At 38.3% G+C, this 18,983-nt stretch overlaps 1 protein-coding gene across 1 annotated transcript in view; it reads right to left on the bottom strand.

Annotated features, from left to right (window-relative positions):
• PIK3C2G (phosphatidylinositol-4-phosphate 3-kinase catalytic subunit type 2 gamma) overlaps positions 1 to 18,983 on the bottom strand; it is a 206,949-nt gene that overhangs the window by 154,623 nt on the left and 33,343 nt on the right. Inside the window, exons 9-11 of the mRNA XM_075051333.1 lie at positions 13,519 to 13,582; positions 8,681 to 8,806; positions 2,377 to 2,410 (exon numbers count right to left, since the gene is read on the bottom strand). Coding sequence (XP_074907434.1) covers positions 2,377 to 2,410; positions 8,681 to 8,806; positions 13,519 to 13,582 — 224 coding nt within the window. The remainder of the gene's footprint in view (positions 1 to 2,376; positions 2,411 to 8,680; positions 8,807 to 13,518; positions 13,583 to 18,983) is intronic.

Raw genomic sequence — 18,983 nt, 5'->3', positions numbered from 1 at the left:
ATGAATACATACAAGATACAGGAAAGAACAGTACAAGTGGGATATGCAGTGTGTCTCCTCGGCTGTCAATGCTGACTTCTTTTGCAATTGTGCTACTAGAGAAAGCAAAACACGTGGTTTTTAGCCTCCCAGAAATCTGGAAAAATTTACCAGCACTGAGCTAAGGCGGTGATTTTACTTTACTTTTGGGACACAGGCTTGCAAATTTTTGCATGCCTGCAATTCTAGCCAGCTAAGTGTAATGAAGTAAAAAGAGGGTGCAAAGCAGATCAGGTAGAAAAGGGAACACAAAGGTGATTTCAGCAGGAATGCACAATTCACCATCTAGTTGGTTTTTACTTCTAACTTCAGCAGGTGAAAATATCATCTGGATTCCTCTTGGGCTCAGTGTCCCTAGGTCAACGGATGGAAGGCCCCATGGTATTACCATGAAGGTGACCACTGAGAAGACAGGGACTAAGGACAGCTTGTGATCCCCAAAAGACAAGATGTGTGGAATGGCTTTGCCCACTTCTTAAGGATCAGACATAGGTTCCAGCAGATCAGTTTTGGCCATCGGTCTCACACTTTGTTTTTATCAGACATGCCCTTAACACCGGCTTTGATGCAATAGCTAGACTTTTCTGTTAATACTCATTAGCCTAACTTTAAATATTTTGCTGGCTTTTAGAAGTTTATTTAATAGGTGCATATATAAGGCATGTAGTACATTAAAATGTACATGGAATGTATATCACTACATGTAGACGTCAATTTGAATTTTGTTTACCTTGGATAACTTTGAATGTAGGCTTCTCCACAAAATGCCCAATGGCCTGGCAAGTTCTGACTTACAATCAGTAAGTTGCAGTTTCTAATATTACACTACCAAAAGGATTCTGCAATTGTTATGAAATTAGAACAAACAGAGAAGCATCACTCTTCACAGTTGAAAGTTTCCCGGCATAAATAAATAGGTACAGAGATGTAGAGAGTAAAAAAATCTGATTCCTTTACTGCTAGTCAATAAATCACATTTTCCTTGAGGAGGCTTGATTCAGTGAAGTCCAAATTTAGAAATATCTTTAAGCAGAGGAATGTTTTAGATCCTTTCCGGCTAGGTTTTCTGAACAGTGTGCAGAGGAAGATGTTTTTAAGGTAGATGTTGATTAGTAACTATTCATTCTTTTCATCATCAACAATTAGTTGCCGTTAAGAGTGTTGAAAAAAAATCATGGGATAAATGACTATATCCAAGGGAGAAGAATCCTACAAACTCTATTTACCTTCTCTTCCCTTCTGCACCTGCGTGTTCTCCCCCCACACCCCTGGCCCTCCAGCTGCTTAGCTTTTCCTGGCAGCTTACAAATACGATTGCTGTTTCTTTGTTTGCTGTTCATGAAGTTGAATAATGGTGAAACAAGCCTGGCATTTGGAATCCTGCATTTGAACCACCTCTGTGTTTGAAGGGCTGCTGCGATCTTTGTGGTTGGTTCACCTTTTTGCCTCTCTGAGCACAGTGCAATTGAGAAAAGCAGACGGAGAAAAAAAGAAAGAGGAAGAAAAAAAAAGCATCTTAGCAGCCACTTTTTCCTGAACTGAAATGGCGAGAGATCACTGTTTCACGGCCCACCCCAGCGTTCAGATGGAGGGCCTTTTGAAAGCACCCGCGTCGCAGCCCTGGCTGCATGTCGCAGGCCAGCCACAGAGGAGTCGAGCAGGAGCCGTGCCCCAGTGTGGCTGTCCCCTCCGGGAGCCCGACACAGGCACCCACGACAGAACAGACTCTGTAGATCTCGCAGCCTGCGAGGTGCTCTGCAGTAATGCCAACAGTACTGGGCACTAGCCAATGAATCTAAGCCAGCTTTAACTGAGGAATTGAGTAAGGCAGGGTCTACGATTTTGTCCGTTACTGTTAATTGACCTACTCTTCTTATGACAGTATATAATTTAAGACAACACACTATTTACACAACAAAAGACAGCAAAAACCAAAAGCTTAAGGAGAGAAGAATGAAAGCTATTGGAGCTGAGCAGGAAAACCATACACAAAACAATTTTTTAGGCTTTCATGAAGTTCCTTATTTTCCCTTTTCTCCACAGAAAAAATTGAGATTAAGGACAACTGCTATGACCACCACTAACTGCAATCAGTTCTTTCACTCTATTTGTTCTCCATATTTGAATGTCCAGATTAGTTTTGGGAAATGCTATGTTTTATTTATAGTTTTAGATCACTTAGATTTTTAACTTGTCTTAATTACCTTATAATATGACTAAATATGTAAACATCTGTAATATGCCAACTGTAACAGTTCACTAATACAAACAAATAGCAAAATGTGTGTTTTCTGATGATACATCTTGAATTAACATATTTTAAAAATAACACTTTACCTTTGTTTGGTGTTTCCACACTTTGAAGTGAAATCTGTAATGACAAAACCCGAGGGAAAAAGTAATCAGTTACTTCAGAAAAGACCATATAGCAGTTATAGTGGTGTTAGGAGTAGTACTCAGGAAAAATAAGGTGAGAAAGGAGAAGGTTGTATCCTGATCTTATGATGACCAAAGACATGACTGCGGTTCAGAGTACCAGAACCTGCTTCCTCTACCATCTCCGAGAAGTCACCCAGAACCTGATTTCTGACAGTATTTAGGCATGTCAGGATACAAAGAAGTACTTAATAACATTTGAGGTGCATACACTTTTTCAGCCTCTGCATTGGTGTAACAGAGATAAGAATCCCCTCTTCATGCCTTTGCATGCATTATATATTCAGACATGAATCCCACAACCACGCTGAGCAGGCAGAGCCTCAGCATCCTTTCAAAGCTGAGGAGTATTGAGTCTCCACTCAAATGGCCTACATTTCACCTACATTCCTGTGCCAAATCAGCAAAAATAGCTATGCTCTTCAAAGGCCTTTGAGCAGGCAGCTAACCAGAGACAGCAAACAGAAAATATTAGGTGCAGGGATTTAGAGGGTGTTTATGCCCTTGGTGCCTAAACAGAGCTCTTGATGCTTAACAGTAATTCAGTGTCTGGATTCCCACCTCTCACATCCCACTGCTGTCAGCAAGAACTGCTGGGTGCTTATGACCACTGAAAGGTCAGGCCAGTTATTTAGGCTGAACTGACCAGCCTAATTAAACTTTTTTTCTTCTTTTTTTTTTTTTAAAAAAAAGCTGCTTTATTAATTCCCCAAGTACAATAACTGCCATCAGTCAGACCTCACTCCAGGCTTCTCGGACACTGGGCAAAATTCAATATTGCTACACTGCCTGTGCCTCCCCATCCACACAGGAAAAAATGTCCAGGCAGGCAGCTCGGTGCATCTCCCAGGAGGACAGGCAGCACCCGCAGCCCTAGGTGGGACAAGTGTAGGTGACCAGCTTCCCTTGCTGACTGCTCAGTCTGCTCCATCTTTGCCTGGGTCTGACATCAGACTTGCATGTACCAAGATGACATAGAAATAAGTTACTGAGGTGCAAGTCTTGACCTGAGAGACTAGCAAGGTAATTCTGTGTTTCAGTATTGCCCATGGCTTGCGCTGTTTGAACCCATGTCCCTGAAAGGTTTACTATACTTTACGGTCATTAATCTCTTTGCAGAGGGTTGAGAGTGCTTTGTGTTAGTACATATGTATTCAGCAAGATGCTTCTTAAAAATTACAATGCATGCAAGAGGTGACAGGAGTAGTACAATGTTGGATGTACACTCTCCCTGTGGAGCTGCCAGCATTTGTCTGGTAAATATGAAGGAAAGTCAAATGCTTACTTGAGGGGAGAAAAGCAACCTCCAGGCTGAGAAATATGTTTTCACAATCTTTATAATGCAGTAAGACAAACGGGAACAGAGACCTTTGTTAAATTCTCTCAAATTTTGGAAAGTAAACAACCTTTTGGAAGAGCGCTCATAATTTCAACATAGTGTAGCCCATTTAATATATAGTGGATTAATGCCTGTTCTGGCAGGATTTGATCTCCTAGGACTTTTTGTGAGCTGCTATAAGAAAGGAAGGGGGAAAAAAAAAAAAAAGAGAGATGAAAAACATTAATTGTGCAGCATGCCCAGAGTTTTCCCTGAACGGATTTTAAAATCCCAGGGTTAGGTTGGTTAGAGACTGAATGAATCAAACTTAGAAAGAGATGCAATCAGTTAAGAAGAAACTATCGCTGGTGCCAGTTGCTTTCATAATCTCTTAACCACAGTACAGCAATGCACAGTACTGGCAGTGAGGAGGCAGTAAGGAGGTAATAAATACAGTTTAATTAAACACAGAAGACTGGAAGTAAGTTTCTTTTTCCCTTTTTTTTTTTTTTTCTTTCATAAAACCAGAATTAAATAGAAGCTCATTGAGATTTTTTTTTTTTTAAAGTATGCAAGCACACGTGTACAGGGATGTATACACAAACATATACTGGCACCCTATGTAATTTACATTAGAAAAAGTAAGCAGTAATTTCCCTGAGGCATCATGTGCACGTGGAGCTTGCCAAATAGATGCGTTAAAAGGTATTCCACACAAAACCACACCATACATTACACTAAAACATCAGGAAACCATGGTGAAAAAGCAATTAGAACCTTTTTTCTGGCATTTCTCCCTTACCCTATGCGTAAATGCTGCAGCACTTGAGATGTAACGGGTAGCCTCAAAAATTTCATTTTACTTGTGGCGCAAGTTACCTGCTTGTCTGAAAAAGGCCTTTCCTACCTAACAAAAAGTCTTGGGGGTACTATGTTGATGAACATAATAGAAACAATTCAAGCAGACTGACAAGATATGATAATATTGCAGGATTTAATAATTTTGTCAGTACCCAGAATTCACATAAAATGCCCTTACACTTCAGAATGAGTTTAACTCAAAAAAGGTTTGGAGGAGTTGGTATTCCATCAAACATCCAACTGCTGAGTACTAGTTTTGGCTACATATGTTGATACAGATAGGAAAGCTGGTCCATTGTCTTTGTATAAATATTGATACACAGATAAAATCTGATTTGTTATATTTATATACTATTCTATATGAGGTAGTTGCATATAACATGTAATTTCTATTTTCATAAAATGGAACAACGTTCAAGTTACAGAACATGCAGAAATATTTTTTACTGCTTTTATGACATTTATAGTTCAGTTGCTGCTGAGAAAGATGAAGCTCTTTATAAAATCAAAACTGAAGCTTTTCTAGATTGCTGAAGTCTAATTGACTGTCCTAGCACTTATTTCTCAAAGGAGTAAAAAGCAAGCAGCAGCAATGGCATTTGCTGTTGCAGGAACAGTTGGGGGGTTTTTTACTTTCTTTTTTTTCTCCATTTGCTTGAAGTCAGTTGTTAGCCAGGTCTGCTTCACCAAGGGGGAGTAAGGGGGAGAGGGGTGTTAGTCAAGGTCATAGACAGCCTTTACAGGAAGGCTTCAAGAGACAGACAACCAGTTCAGCTAACCAAACCTGAAAGGGAATGTGAAGGGAACAAAACCTCAATAACTTAAAAACTTTAAAAAATTAGTAACCATCTAGTCAGTAGTCTCCAAGAGAAATATGGAGCAGCTGCTTATGTGAATATTAGGACAGAAAAATATTTTAAGACTAGTGATAAAATATTCAGTCAGGACAGAATCTTTTTAACATTCAGAAGAGGTTATTCAGGAACAGTATCATTTCACTCATTACAGATGAGCAAACACCATCATTATCACCACCACTTATCATTTTTAGCCTCTGGAGATTACAGCCAGGACCAGCACTCTACTGTGCTGGAGACTGTACATATAGATAAGGAGAGGCATTCCTTACTTTGAAGAGCTTATAATTTAAATAGGTAAAAGAGAAAAAGAAAAGTGTATTACTTCCTCTGTGCGAGGAAGTGTGAGGAAGTACACGGAAGTTGGTTCAGTAGAACCTGTATATATTGGACACAGTGTAATTGGAAATTGGACTCTTGCTGGAGAATGAGAGAGATGGTAAGCTGGGAACACTTGGAGCAGGTTTTTTTGTTTGCTTGTTTGTTATTTTTTGTTTGGGTTTTTTTTTGTTTGTTTTTTACAATGGGATAGATCAGCTCATAATTCAATTATTTGCCTTGTAACAATCACTTAACCTCTAAAATAAAAACAGTATTTGCATGCCAGTGACTCAGAAGAGAAGCAGAAGCAAACATGAACATCAACAGAAACCTCAGACTTGAAAAAGATGACCTGTACTCTTTTGGTTTTATCCCATGATCTTGTTCTTCATGGCATGACATTTAGGGTTTTCTGATCGCTCAGGACAGACCACACTAATAGGAATGGACTTCACTCTTTGACCACTATATCTATCTCTCTGCCGGAATTCAGAGAGGATGGGGCTGAAAATGGACTCAAGCATACTCAGTAAATATAAGCCTGTCACAGAAGGCAGTTTACATGTTGGGTTCACAGAGCTGGCCTGAAGACTCAAAGAGATAATATACTATATTTTTCTTAACTCCAAAAGAAATCTTTTAAGAAATTATTCCAAATGCATTTCTTCGGCTCTAATTCCTTCCTAAAGGAGAACATGTTCTGTTACTGTCCTCCCTATCTTTTTACTGGACCAAGCTCTTTATCTATCTCAAGAAAGATTCTGGGTTGACAAAATAATTTTCTCAAGGGGAGGATGCTGATCTTCCTGATGCCTCTCAGGACAGTCTGGGGTTTAACTGAAAAGCAGAGCATGTGAATCCCTTGTTATGTCTTTTATCTCATTGTCTACTGTATTTGCCCTCTAATATACAGGAATAAGATTATCACCATTTAAGAAAAGTTATTTCCATTTAAGTCAAAAACATGCCAGGTAAAATGTGTGCTGTCACAGACTCATTTATATTGGAATTTACCCAGAATAGTGACTTCTAATAATTGATGCTGAAGTGGACATGAAAAGATTTAGGATGCTATAGAAACAAGATTTACAGTGAGTCATGACCTAGAAGGGAAGAAAGAGAAGGTGCTTAAGTGAATCAGCCTGGTCAGCTCTTAGCAACAACAAAAAACCCTAGAGCTATGTTGTTTCTTGCAGCTTAGTCCTTAACAATACTTGCCAACCTTCAGAGAGACAGCACCTGTATAACTAATTCCAGAAGGCCACAGCTGTTTCTGCCCAGGGCCATGCAGCAATGACTGCTCCATGATCTTTAGTGTCCTCTGTTCCAGAAACACGGTGCAGAGATTTACTTACAACCCAGACCTGCAGAGAGCTACACTGATGTTCTAGGGTTGATTTGCTTGGGTCCTGCACCTTACCTAAGTTGGAAGCTATTCCTCCCACCCCATCTAAGAGGAATAAAAAGAGGCTAAGAATGCAGAGATTTAAGAAAAGAGGTTTTCTGAACCTCTCTGGAGCCTCTTAAACTAACATACTTTCTGCTCTTCAATGAGTCTTTTCATCTCAGGAAGAAGTTTACCCCTGTAAGATGATTATTTGGGGGTTTGAACCTGTCAAAAGTAAGTGTATATGGATGATGGTATATAATTAATTTGCTATATATCACTCCTATGACACAAGAAATGTTATAAAAAGAATTATGTTAGCTTTCACCAGTCTTATATTTGGGACTTCAAACTGCGTATCAGGCATAATTAAATAAATTCCACTTATGTAGCTAGACATGTTTCTAATTAACACTCACTAGTTAACTCAGTTAACACTCGTTATCCCATTGTTTACTTTCCTGTCCTAGGTGTTCTTACACATATCACAAGCCATGGGCTAAAAAAACCAAAAACCCCAAACAATAAAGAGAAAGAATAGAAGTTTTGTAAGCAGGTAACGGTCTGAGAAAACAAGCACCTTGCCCAGTTTGGCATGTTTTTCTAAACAATATTTGCTGTGAGAAAGAATGACAAGACAGAGACCATACAAGGAAAGAAAAAAAAAAATCCTCAGTAACTTATTAAACTTTTTTAAAAAGTGTGAAGAGGGTATTTCATTACGGTGGGAAAGAAATAGCATGACTTAAGGTTACACTAGACTAAATCCAAGTGATTAATGGCTTACTTTTCAAATTCGATGAGCACCTGTATTTCCAAGATGCTGACTTCAAAAGAATATTTGGATGCTTAGAACTTCTGTAAATACATCACAGTGACTTGTCCGAGATCATACGAAAGTGGCTGATGACCAGACTGAGAACAGATACTGCCCTTCAAAGTCCCAGTTCACAATTATACAGTATCCCCTGGAAAACCCACTTCAGTGTTCTGAGTATTCCAACTAAAATCAGGACTATATGATGCTGGTCCTTCTTTGCATAAATAGCAGAGACATTTCTATCTGAAAAACTCATCATTTAAGTGACATTTACAGAAGGAATGTATTTTTTTATTGTTAACAACCTATGCTAAATATATAAAAATCAAGTACTTAGAAATTGTATGACTTGGTCAATAGGTGATGTGGCAAAGGAGAGATTTGTATGTTTGGTGGGAATCAGAAAGAACAACCAGAGCATATCAGTTACAGTTAAACACAGGACAAATCCTCTGTTGCTCCTCTATTACACATTGTCAGCAATCTTTTCTTTTTTTATAGTCCATCTACCTAATGCTTGTCAGAGAGAAAATATGCAATAAGATATATGTAGTAAGACATTGGTCAATCAGAAAATTAGTGATACCCATTCAAGATCCATTTTTAAAGAGAAAAATAGGACATCAACTTGCATCTTTTACCTGTGCTTTTGCCAATGGCACTGCACGGAGTTTCTTGACTGCATCAGTAATGTCTCTGGTTTCCACAAAACAGAGGACACTGCAGATTGTTTTAGCTACTTCAATCACATTGTCAACCTTATGCTGCTGATAGCAAAGAAAGAAAATTTAAAAAAGCAAACAGTAGACACGTACCATTTATCAGGAACTTCTTACCATAAACTTCATGCCAGTGAAAATGTAGAAAATCATATTTGCTCATGCAAAATTCAAACACACCATGCATTAGTCTGGCTACGTTGAAATCGCTAGTAACCAGTAGTTTCCTAAGGATAGCATAATTTTTGTTGAAGTCCAGTTATCTACCACAAAATGTGCCTTGTTGAAAAATGCAACGGATTTGGTATCTAAGACTGATTTTGAGGCAAAACACTGGTTTGTCTGAACTTCATGAGCATAGAAGCACTGTAAAGAAACTTCTGAGGAAACCTGAACCCAAACGACTCACAAACCTTCTGAGGTTTTTATGATACTGTGAATTTATCCCTACTATTGTGTCTCCTACCCATCTCTGTGAGAGCTGGCAGACAGCCACGTTCCTCTTAAAAATAGTGACTGTGTGGGAGGCTGTATAATCTGACACCTGTGGACTGAATACTTCTGCAACTAGCTGTTCTACAAAATTTATATATAGTTCAAATTATTAAATCTTATTGATAATAAGTTTAGATCTTTAAATATTACCATATGAAAAAAATCTCTAGATTAATAATCTCAGGATTACTTTGGGGAATTCAAGAAAAAAAAAATTTGGATCCCAAAGGAAGGCAAATGCAATCTTCAAATATCAAGTACTCTGTGTTCAGGAAAATAAATAAATAAATAAAAATTCATGGGTTTCCTGTATAGTTTGATCACTTCATTAAACCTTAAAATACATTCTCTGAACAAGTAGAAGCTCTCCTGTAAATATTCTTTATGTTTCTGCACTGATAAACGTTCCTTTTAGTGAGCTACAGAATGTCTATGTACTGATAAAGCCATTTCTCTAACTAATCCATTTAATGCCTGAAAAAGAAAAATTGTAGCAAGATGAACTTTCTATCTTCAAGCTTAAGGTCTATATGCAGACTGTACTGAGAAGGTTACCACCTGTCATTAATACAAATAAATGTAAAAATATATTGAGGTTACTAATTCCACATTACCTGCCTTGAGCAGAACTAAAGGAGGAATGAATTACATAAAATATCCTCAAATATTTGGTGGTCAGAATTCTTTTAAATATAAGTTTTTGGGTTTTTTTGTTAGTAATTAAAGACAGCAACACGTTTTTGTACTAGAGGTTCTGGAGAGAAAAAGGCTATGGCTGACCGATCTCTTGAGAACTTTAGAACCTCCTTTAGTCTGAAGTTGATTCACTCTTCTGCCAATTTATAAGGAGTGCATTTCCTTTCTTTCATATTTCTTTCCTACCACTTAGATTTTTAAATTGAACTCTTGCAGGATTTACTCTCTATGCACACATACACTGCCAGCAGAAGTAGAAACCTGTAAAAATGGCATGGCTTTCTTACCATGTATAACACTGACAAACCAAAGCATTATACATGCTGGTTTACTGTGCAGTTGTTAAACAAATGCATATATATATACACACACACATATACATACATATATAATTTTTTAATTACTATATATAGCTTGTAATTAAAAATTAAATATAATGCTCATTTAGCATTTAAGTACATTTCAATTTAGCATTTTTCTTCTTCACAAGTGGATATGGATTATTAGAATGAGGGATTTTATGTCTATAAAGACACATTCATGCAGGGCAATTTCTGAGGAGTACATGAGCAATAGACATACACAAGAGTAATCCTTGAGTAGAGAAACACCTACATGCTAGACAGAAAAGAAAAGAAAAAACAAAAACCACCAAACAACCAAAGCCAAAAAAACCCAACAGTTTATATATTTTGTATTTACATATATATGCTGTTCCACAAAGAGAGTTGGGTATCTTGAGGAATGTATCTACTTCTGTATAATATACTATTCTGTTTAGAGATAAATTAACAAAGTACTAAATATTTTATAGAAGCTACTCTACCATAAACTTTGTTTATATGGTAGCTACTTTTAAGGAGCAGATTGCAGATCAAGGAGAGTAAGCATATAAAAAAATTGTGTAATATTGTATACTATGAATGACGACTTCTTTCACACTATTTCTCTTTTTTGGATATTATCATGTAAAGAGATTTCCTTTTCCTTATGTAGACATATGACATTGATTTTTGTCCCAAAGAAGGGAAGACAGAGATTAATTTCTTACAGAAGTTTTACATTTTTTAAAAGTCCAAAAGAATTATAGTCAACATCTTGTATATGTTTTTTTTCCCCTCTACATATTTAAATACCAGCAGAACCTTTGAAGGATATTTTGGTGTTTAAATTATTTACACGATTAAAAAATGCTACTTCATTCTAGAACTTCTACACTCTGTATTAAAAATTTACAAAGTTTTTTCTCTACATAAATAGTACATTCTGAATAGAATTAAAAATGAAGTGCATGTCAAGTGATTATTAGGGCAATCAAAATGGCTAGTTGTCTGACTACACACATTCTCTGGGAATACTCTTTACATTTCAACCCAAACAGCACCAATCCCAGCCCCATCTTGTGCCAAATATCCTAAACTTTTTTTTTCATTTTTGTTTTATAGAGGCATTATCCATCATAAAATGCATTTTCCATTTATCAATCATTACTACTAATAATGATAGTGGGCTTGTCACATAAGTCAGAAGTATTGGTATCCCCAAGGCTTTTTAACAGACATCCTTGAACAAGTGAATTTGGAAGTAGGTAGATAAATGTGCGAAAAAAATAATTGATTTTTTTTTAACTGAGAATCACAAGACCTGTCTGATTAAAACTGAATGCTTAAGGAAGTTCCAGCTGAATACAGAATTCAAGCAGGTACGTGTGTACTTAACATAGCATACGTGAGTAAATCCCAGTGGCTTAAAGTTCAGCCTGTGCTGAGAGTGGATTGTGGCGAGTCAGAAGGGTAACAACCCTCCCAGTGATGTGAGTGTGATCCCGTCTAACCTTGGGATAGGGAGCAGTTATTAAGATCCCAATTTTAAACTTTCTTAAAGGAATCTAATCAGATGTTAAAGAAAATAAATAAACAAGGATTCAAAGAACTTATAGTTCCATAATTTTTCAAGCCACTTATTAAAGCGAAGCAGTAATGCTAGTTTTAATTATTATAGGTTTGATATACAATTTGACGCCTCTCAATGAAAACATCTGCTTGGTGATCTGACCTATGTCATTAACTTGCAATCCTGCTCTTTTAAGTAACTCATATGAACTTTGTTGAGTGTCTCTGTGTAGGCAAGGCCTTATTAAAAAAAATAAACCATGGAGAATTTTAGCACTAGAGTAACACATGCATATTTGTTGCATAGCATGAATATTTGAAAAATGTCCTGTCTTCCCTTTATAAAAACTTAATGATCTCAAGTAATTGCTTACTCAAGGTAAAAATCTTTAGCAAAAACAAATTTAAGAGTGCTTCATTATAGGTCTGAGGAATATCTACAGAGCGGCAGTTGCAGAGGGTGGATTGTAATGCCTCATTAATGTTGAGATTATAGCTTTCTTTGAATTTGGAATCTTCTTATTTTAGGCCCTAAAAATTCAAGTGAATGTGTATAACTACACTGATGGGTCTACTTCAGTAAAGAAATATATATGCACATTTGAGCTTGGAGACCTCAATTTCCCAATTGGTTATGACTGCATCACGTTTTATACACTAAATAGTCCCCTTTGAGAAGTTGCTTACAAAGGAAAGTTCAGTGAATATTGACACAGTATCAAAAGCAGAGCTTTACTTTGTAGCTAGGCACAGTTCAACAGCTTTAAAATTTGTACGCATTTTGCAAAAGAAGAGTGTCCAAGATTTACACAACAATGTAGAATATAATATATATAAAAGAATATAGAAATACCCGTGTATCAAGAATATACACAAAGATTAAAATCTGGACTTGAATATAGGTGACAGTTTTCTGAAACAAATTGAGAATTTTATTTTTTAACATATATTTCAAAGAAATCCATACTTCAGCATAATAAGTTATAACTCCAGAAGGGATGCACTGGAATATCTCCACACTAAAGCAGTATTCTTTGATTTTACTAATTTACTTCATTTCTTTCCAGTTCCAAACCCTAGAAAGTCAGTTAGCATGACAACCTCAAACCCAGATTAAATAGCCATTTGGTTTCTTCCAAGCTATCACTCAAATGTGCATTTGTCCTTTAGACTTTTGTCCTTAAAACATTAGTTAGCAGAGATTTCCTGAGATTTTTCCTTCAGACATGTAGCATTCAATTGGCAGCCCACATAAGGCTCTTATGAGTTTTTGCTGCCTAAACCTAATGCTGCAAACTATCTTATGCTTAAATATATATCCTAAATATATAAACATTTGGCTTGTAGGTTTGCAAAATCAGGGACAGATTTTGCAGATACGTACAGTGTATTATACCTCTACTAATTCAAAATATTATACTGCCAACCCAAATAATCCTGTTTTTATTTAGAGGTTCCTTGACACTTACAAACAGTCACCTTTGATATTTTAATTTTGTAGCACTTTATTCCTAATCTCAAGCCACATTTTGTTAAGAGAATTTATATCCTTTCAAACTCAGGTTAAACAGCCTTAATTAAAAGTCTTCCTTAATTGCATTTGAGAGATTTTAATAATTAGATACCTTTGACATTGAAGTTAATGCTTTTCTGGTATAACAAACAGAGAACAAATACCTCATTTTGCAATAGATACTCCACTTGACCTCTATATTTCATAATAACTGAGACAAGGTTCTGTCTGGAAATCAGAAAAAAGAAAACAATATCAGGTTAATAACTGGATAAAGAGAACAGGTTTGCCTTCCCCCCCCCCCCATAAATAGGGAATAATTAATTGACAGTGATTTTATGTTGGTATAAAATAAGGACAAGTGTTTATGTAGACGTGTAATTAGGCCCGGATCTCCATGGTTTTTTGGTAGACCCAAGGTGTGAATTTGTTTTACTTTTGTAGATAGACATACACCACTGTAGTCCCATGCCTTTGTCATGCTACAGAAGTTGCCATGAAGTTTATACAGGCAGATAGCTGTGCCTTAGCAAAATTTCACTAAATGAATTAGGATTATGAACAGGACTATACACCTCTCTACATTGAACTCCAGGACTGACGCTTCAGCTCACCATTTTAGAACCACAGGCTCCAAGTGCTCTCCCCAACAGATAACCAGAATCAGAGTTTTGCTTTTAAAAAGCATTTGTGTAATTTTCTGTATTTGAAGCACAGTGAAATTATAGCTGTCATTTATTTGTCTGCTAGAACAAAACAAAAAAGATGCCTATGAGACCATGTCTAAGGTTGTTACACACAGGCATATACCTTCCTTTTCCTTTGAAGGCCACCTCTGTAGGGTCAAATCTTCAGGAAAGGGTACAGAAACCTTAATTCCCATTTCCACACCCTGCCTAGCCTACTAATTGGTAAAATGGACACATTATTGCCTTGGTGCTCCTCAGTGGTAGTTAGGGTTTGCATGTGCTTTTATGGAAAAGTGGAAATTGCAATTTATATTTAGTGTTTATTTGTTTTACTCTGTCACTTTATCCTTGACTTTTTCTTTATTTCCCACCGACCCTTTGTATTAGGGTTCTCTCTCTTCAGAAGACTTAGAAGGAATTTTTCCCTCATTGCAGTCTGGTAGCTGTAAGTCACAAAAGTCTTTTGATTGCTTCAAAGCAAATGGACTATTGTTTACAGAGAAATTGTGTGTGTCCTCATGTATCTTAGTTGGGCTAAGTGAGCAATCAGAGATTAGCATTGCAACTATGGTCCAAAGTACAGGTTTCATGGTACGTGGTTAGACTTTCATTATATATATTGTATGGCAAGAGAAGGAAAGAGACTCATTGCACTGAAATCATCATACAGAATAGAGAAATGTTGGGCGGCCTTCCCTGTGCTAATACCAGAGTGCATTTTCCTGTAGATGCCTACCGTTCAACTCCTCCTACAGATGGTTTTGCCTTTACAGCTTTTTATTTCCAATCTGCACTGGTCTTATCTAGCCAGGCAGTTTGTGTGTTGAGTAGCTGTCTGGCAATTCTTCCTGTAATCCTGTTAAATCATAGCTAATACAAGTTGTTGCTCTGGCTTTGACCAAGTCTCCAGGCATAACATCTTTTTCATAGCATTACCCAGCTCAAAAGTAGTTCTGGACATATGAGCTTGCCTTGTTGCATACAGGTAAGCATATTTATCAGCATGCTTGGCCTAAATGCAGGTTTCAGAATAATTTTGTAAGTTATAATACTAGTTCAAAAAAATTAACATATTTTCCATCAGTTTATTCTACCCTAGAGAAATTTCTGTATAAAGTAGCCATAATTTTACATAATGAATAGGAAACAAATCCAGCAACTTGTAACAATGATCAAAATACCTCTACTAATGCTATCCTGAATCTTTGGCTGCTAGATAACTAATAATACTCATGTGTTACCACGCAGACATAGTTCATACTTGTACATCTCTCATAGCTGTTGTGCTGGTTTAGGCTGGGATAGAGTCAATTTTCTGCATAGTAGCTAGTATGAGGCTGTATTTTGGATTTGTGCTGAAAACAATCTTGATAGCACAGGGACGTTTTTGTTACTGCTGAGCAGTGCTCACACCGAGTCAAGGCCTTTTCTGCTCCTCACCCCACCCCACCAGCGAGGAGGCTGGGGGGGCACAAGGAGTTGGAGGGGACACAGCCGGGACAGCTGACCCCGACTGACCCAAGGGATATTCCAGACCATAGGACGTCATGCTCAGCATAGAAAGCTGGAGGAAGAAGGAGGACGGAGGGGAGCCATTAGGATTGATGGTGTTTGTCTCCCCAAGTCACCGTTACAGGTGCCGGAGCCCTGCTGTCCTGGAGATGGCTGAACTCCTGCCTGCCCATGGGAAGTGGGAAATGAATTCCTTGGTTTGCTTTGCTTGCATGCACAGCTTTTGCTTTACCTATTAAATTGTCTTTATGTCAGCCCATGAGCTCTTCCTCACTTTTATCCTTCTGATTCTCTCCCGCATCCCACTGTGAGGGAGGTGAGCAAGTGGTGCTTAGTTGCTGGCTGGGGTTAAACAACAACAACCGTGTATAAATATGGCAATGCTAACCAACCCATGAACATTCAAGGTTTTTTTGACATTGAGCAAATTTTTGGAGCTTTTAGCAAGGCAACATGGTACAACAGTTTTGAAAAGAAAAGAAAATAAAAGAGGAAAGTACAAACAATTTGAGAGAGTCAGTCTTGCATCTGAGCTAGTCTAAATGGGAGGAAGATGACAAGTACACAGCATATACTTACAGCATTCATTTTTCAGTTTCCTGGCAGCAGCATCTACTGCAGAGCAATGCTAGGTTTCCTTTCTAAAACGCTGTTTATCACGATGTTGCCTAACTAAGCTGTGCTTAACTGCATGGATCAGACTAGCCATCATGTTATAGCTACTGGCACCTCAGCATCTGAGATTATGGGCCGATGGACTGTAGTTCTTCTGATGCACTCATTGATTTACATTGTGTTTGGTTTTCAAGCTATGAAAATCAGTGTGTGAAGTGATGCAGGGGCTGCCAGATTTATTTGTTCACATTTGTCTGTGAGAGCAAATCTGATTATTACAGAGGTAAGGTTCCAGTTCATTCTTTTTAATTCATCTCAAGAACTTCAAACAGTTCTTTTTTCTTCTCCACTGGATCTAAGCAGACCGAGCATCTCAATCAATATGTTCTCTAAAACACAAATGTTTGTGTGCTACAATCAGAAATGTAACTACAGTACATGCAGACAACCCTAAGCATTATTTTATTTAGCTAACCTAAGTACTCACAGCTGTGAAGACAAAGCAATATAGGAAAGTAATCTGCTGGCCTTCCTAGGTGCCAGGCAGATTTGCACAGATTGTGTTGAGCCCATTCTACTGCATCCATCTACTCCATCTCTATTACAGCCCTAGCTAGATATAGAATTGAGGAATTATCACGGGTTGCAAAAATACATTCCAGTGCAGAATAAGTACAAAGATGTTGCATGTGCTGGTAGAAACGGCTGTTATGACTAGGTATGATATTATTGACTGGCCTACTCACAAAAAAATACTAGGGTGGCACCGCTTACTAGAAAAAGTGCTTTTCTTCACTGTATGGCTTATCTTATAATTTTGGTGGTGCTTCAAATCTAAGTACCTTCTCAACATAATTGTGCTAGTGCTTTCAGCTCAAATAGTTGCATCTAATGGGGAAAAAGAATATGTGAACACTGCTAAAGTTTGCTCCAGGGAGTGATTTTTTGATCCCTAAGTTAAGGAGTGCGTGAAGGCTTGTGTTTACAATACTTGGAGAAGCCACAGTTAGATAGAACCAGCTGTGCATCCTGTGTAGCACCAACTCTACAGTGCTACTAAGACATGTAGGGGTTTTATTCATTAAAAAGGGGTGTTTCCAGTTCAAAATACCCAACATAACATGAGGCAGGCTGTCATGGCGGTATTTCCATACCATAAAGTGGAAGGTATGTAATGCATATCCTAGAGCAAGCCTTAAGCACAACACTGGAAGACTGCATATGTGCAAGGAATCTAGAGCGGTGCTGTCTCATGTACATGGCCTCCAGGAAGCAGTCCCTGGAAAGAACTAGGAAGTAGATGAGAATCAGGTTAGAGAATACTTAAACTGGACATACGTATGTCCATGGGCCCTGATCGGATGCTGAGGGGAATGGCTGATGTCATTGTGAGGCCACTCTTGATAATCTTTGAACAAACAGGGTGACTGGAAGAGGTGTCTGAAGATTGGAGGAAAGCAAATGTCACTCCCATCTTCAAGAAGGGCAAGAAGGAAGGTGCAGAGAACTACAGGCTGATCAACCTCAACTTGAACCCTAGGAGGGTGATGGGGCAACTAAACCTGAGAAGCATTTCCACGCATATAAACTACAAGAAGATGATAGAGAGTAGTCAGAATGGATTCACCAAGGGAAGGTTGTGCTTGACCAACCTGATAACATTCCATGATGAAATCATAGGTTTTTGACACGACACTGTCATCCATAATAACCTCATAGAGAAGCTAATGAATTATGGGCTGAACGAGCAGACAGTGAGGTGGATTGAAAACTGGCCCAATAGCTAGGCCCAGAGGGTGGTGATCAGTGGCACAAAGTCTAGCTGGAGGCTGGTAACTAGCAATGTACCCTAGGGGTCAGTCCTGGGTCCAGTACTGTTTAACATCAGTGGCTGATACACCAAAAGGTTGTACTGCCATCCAGAGAGACCTCAACAGGCTGGAGAAATGGGCTGACAGGAACCTCATGAAGTTCAGCAAAAGGAAGCACAAAGTCCTGTGCCTGGGGAGGAATAACCCCATGCACCAGTACATGCTGCTGGCTGACTGTCCGTAGAGTAGCTTTGCAGAAAAGGACCTGGCAGTCCTCGTGGATAGGAAGCTGAACATGAAACAGCAATGTGCCCTTGCAGCAAAAAAGGCTAAAGGTGGCTAAAGGTATACTGGGCTGCATTAGGAGGAGTATTACCAGCAGGTTGAGGGAGGAGATCCTTCCCCTCTTACTCAGCACTGGTGAGGCCACACCTGGAATTTTGTGTCCAGTTCGGGGCTCCTCAGTACGAGAGACATATATGTACTGGAAAGTGTCAAACAAAGGGCCACTAAGATGATGGAAGGACTGGAGCCTCTCTCCTACAGGGAAAGATTGAGAGCTGGGACTGTTGAGCCTAGAGAAGAGAAAGCTCAGGTGGGATCTTCTTGATGTATATAAACAACTGAAGGGAGGGTGCAAAGATGAGGGAGCCAGGCTCTCTTCAGTGGTGACAGGACAAGAGGCAACGAACACAAACTAAAACACAGGAGGTATCAAGGGTGACCGAGTACTGGCATAAATTGCGCAGAGAGGTTGTAGCGTGTCCCTCCTTGGAGATATTCAAAAACCATCTGGACACAGTTCTGGATAAGTCGGGCTGTGTGCAAACATTACTTAATTAGGTCTTATACAAAGAAATACCTCCTCTTGTCTGTTTTGAATCTGCTACTTTCACTTCATACTCCCTTTATCCTGCATTGGAAGATACAGTAAATGATCCTTTTCTGCAGACATTCTCTGTGCTTCCTAGTTTCATATACTTGTCATCTATAAAATATCCA

Source organism: Buteo buteo, chromosome 19 (assembly GCF_964188355.1).
Source record: "Buteo buteo chromosome 19, bButBut1.hap1.1, whole genome shotgun sequence".
NCBI classification, from domain to species: domain Eukaryota; kingdom Metazoa; phylum Chordata; class Aves; order Accipitriformes; family Accipitridae; genus Buteo; species Buteo buteo.
The sequence above is the reverse complement of the archived record's forward strand: the minus strand, read 5'-3'. Positions and strand labels throughout refer to the sequence as shown.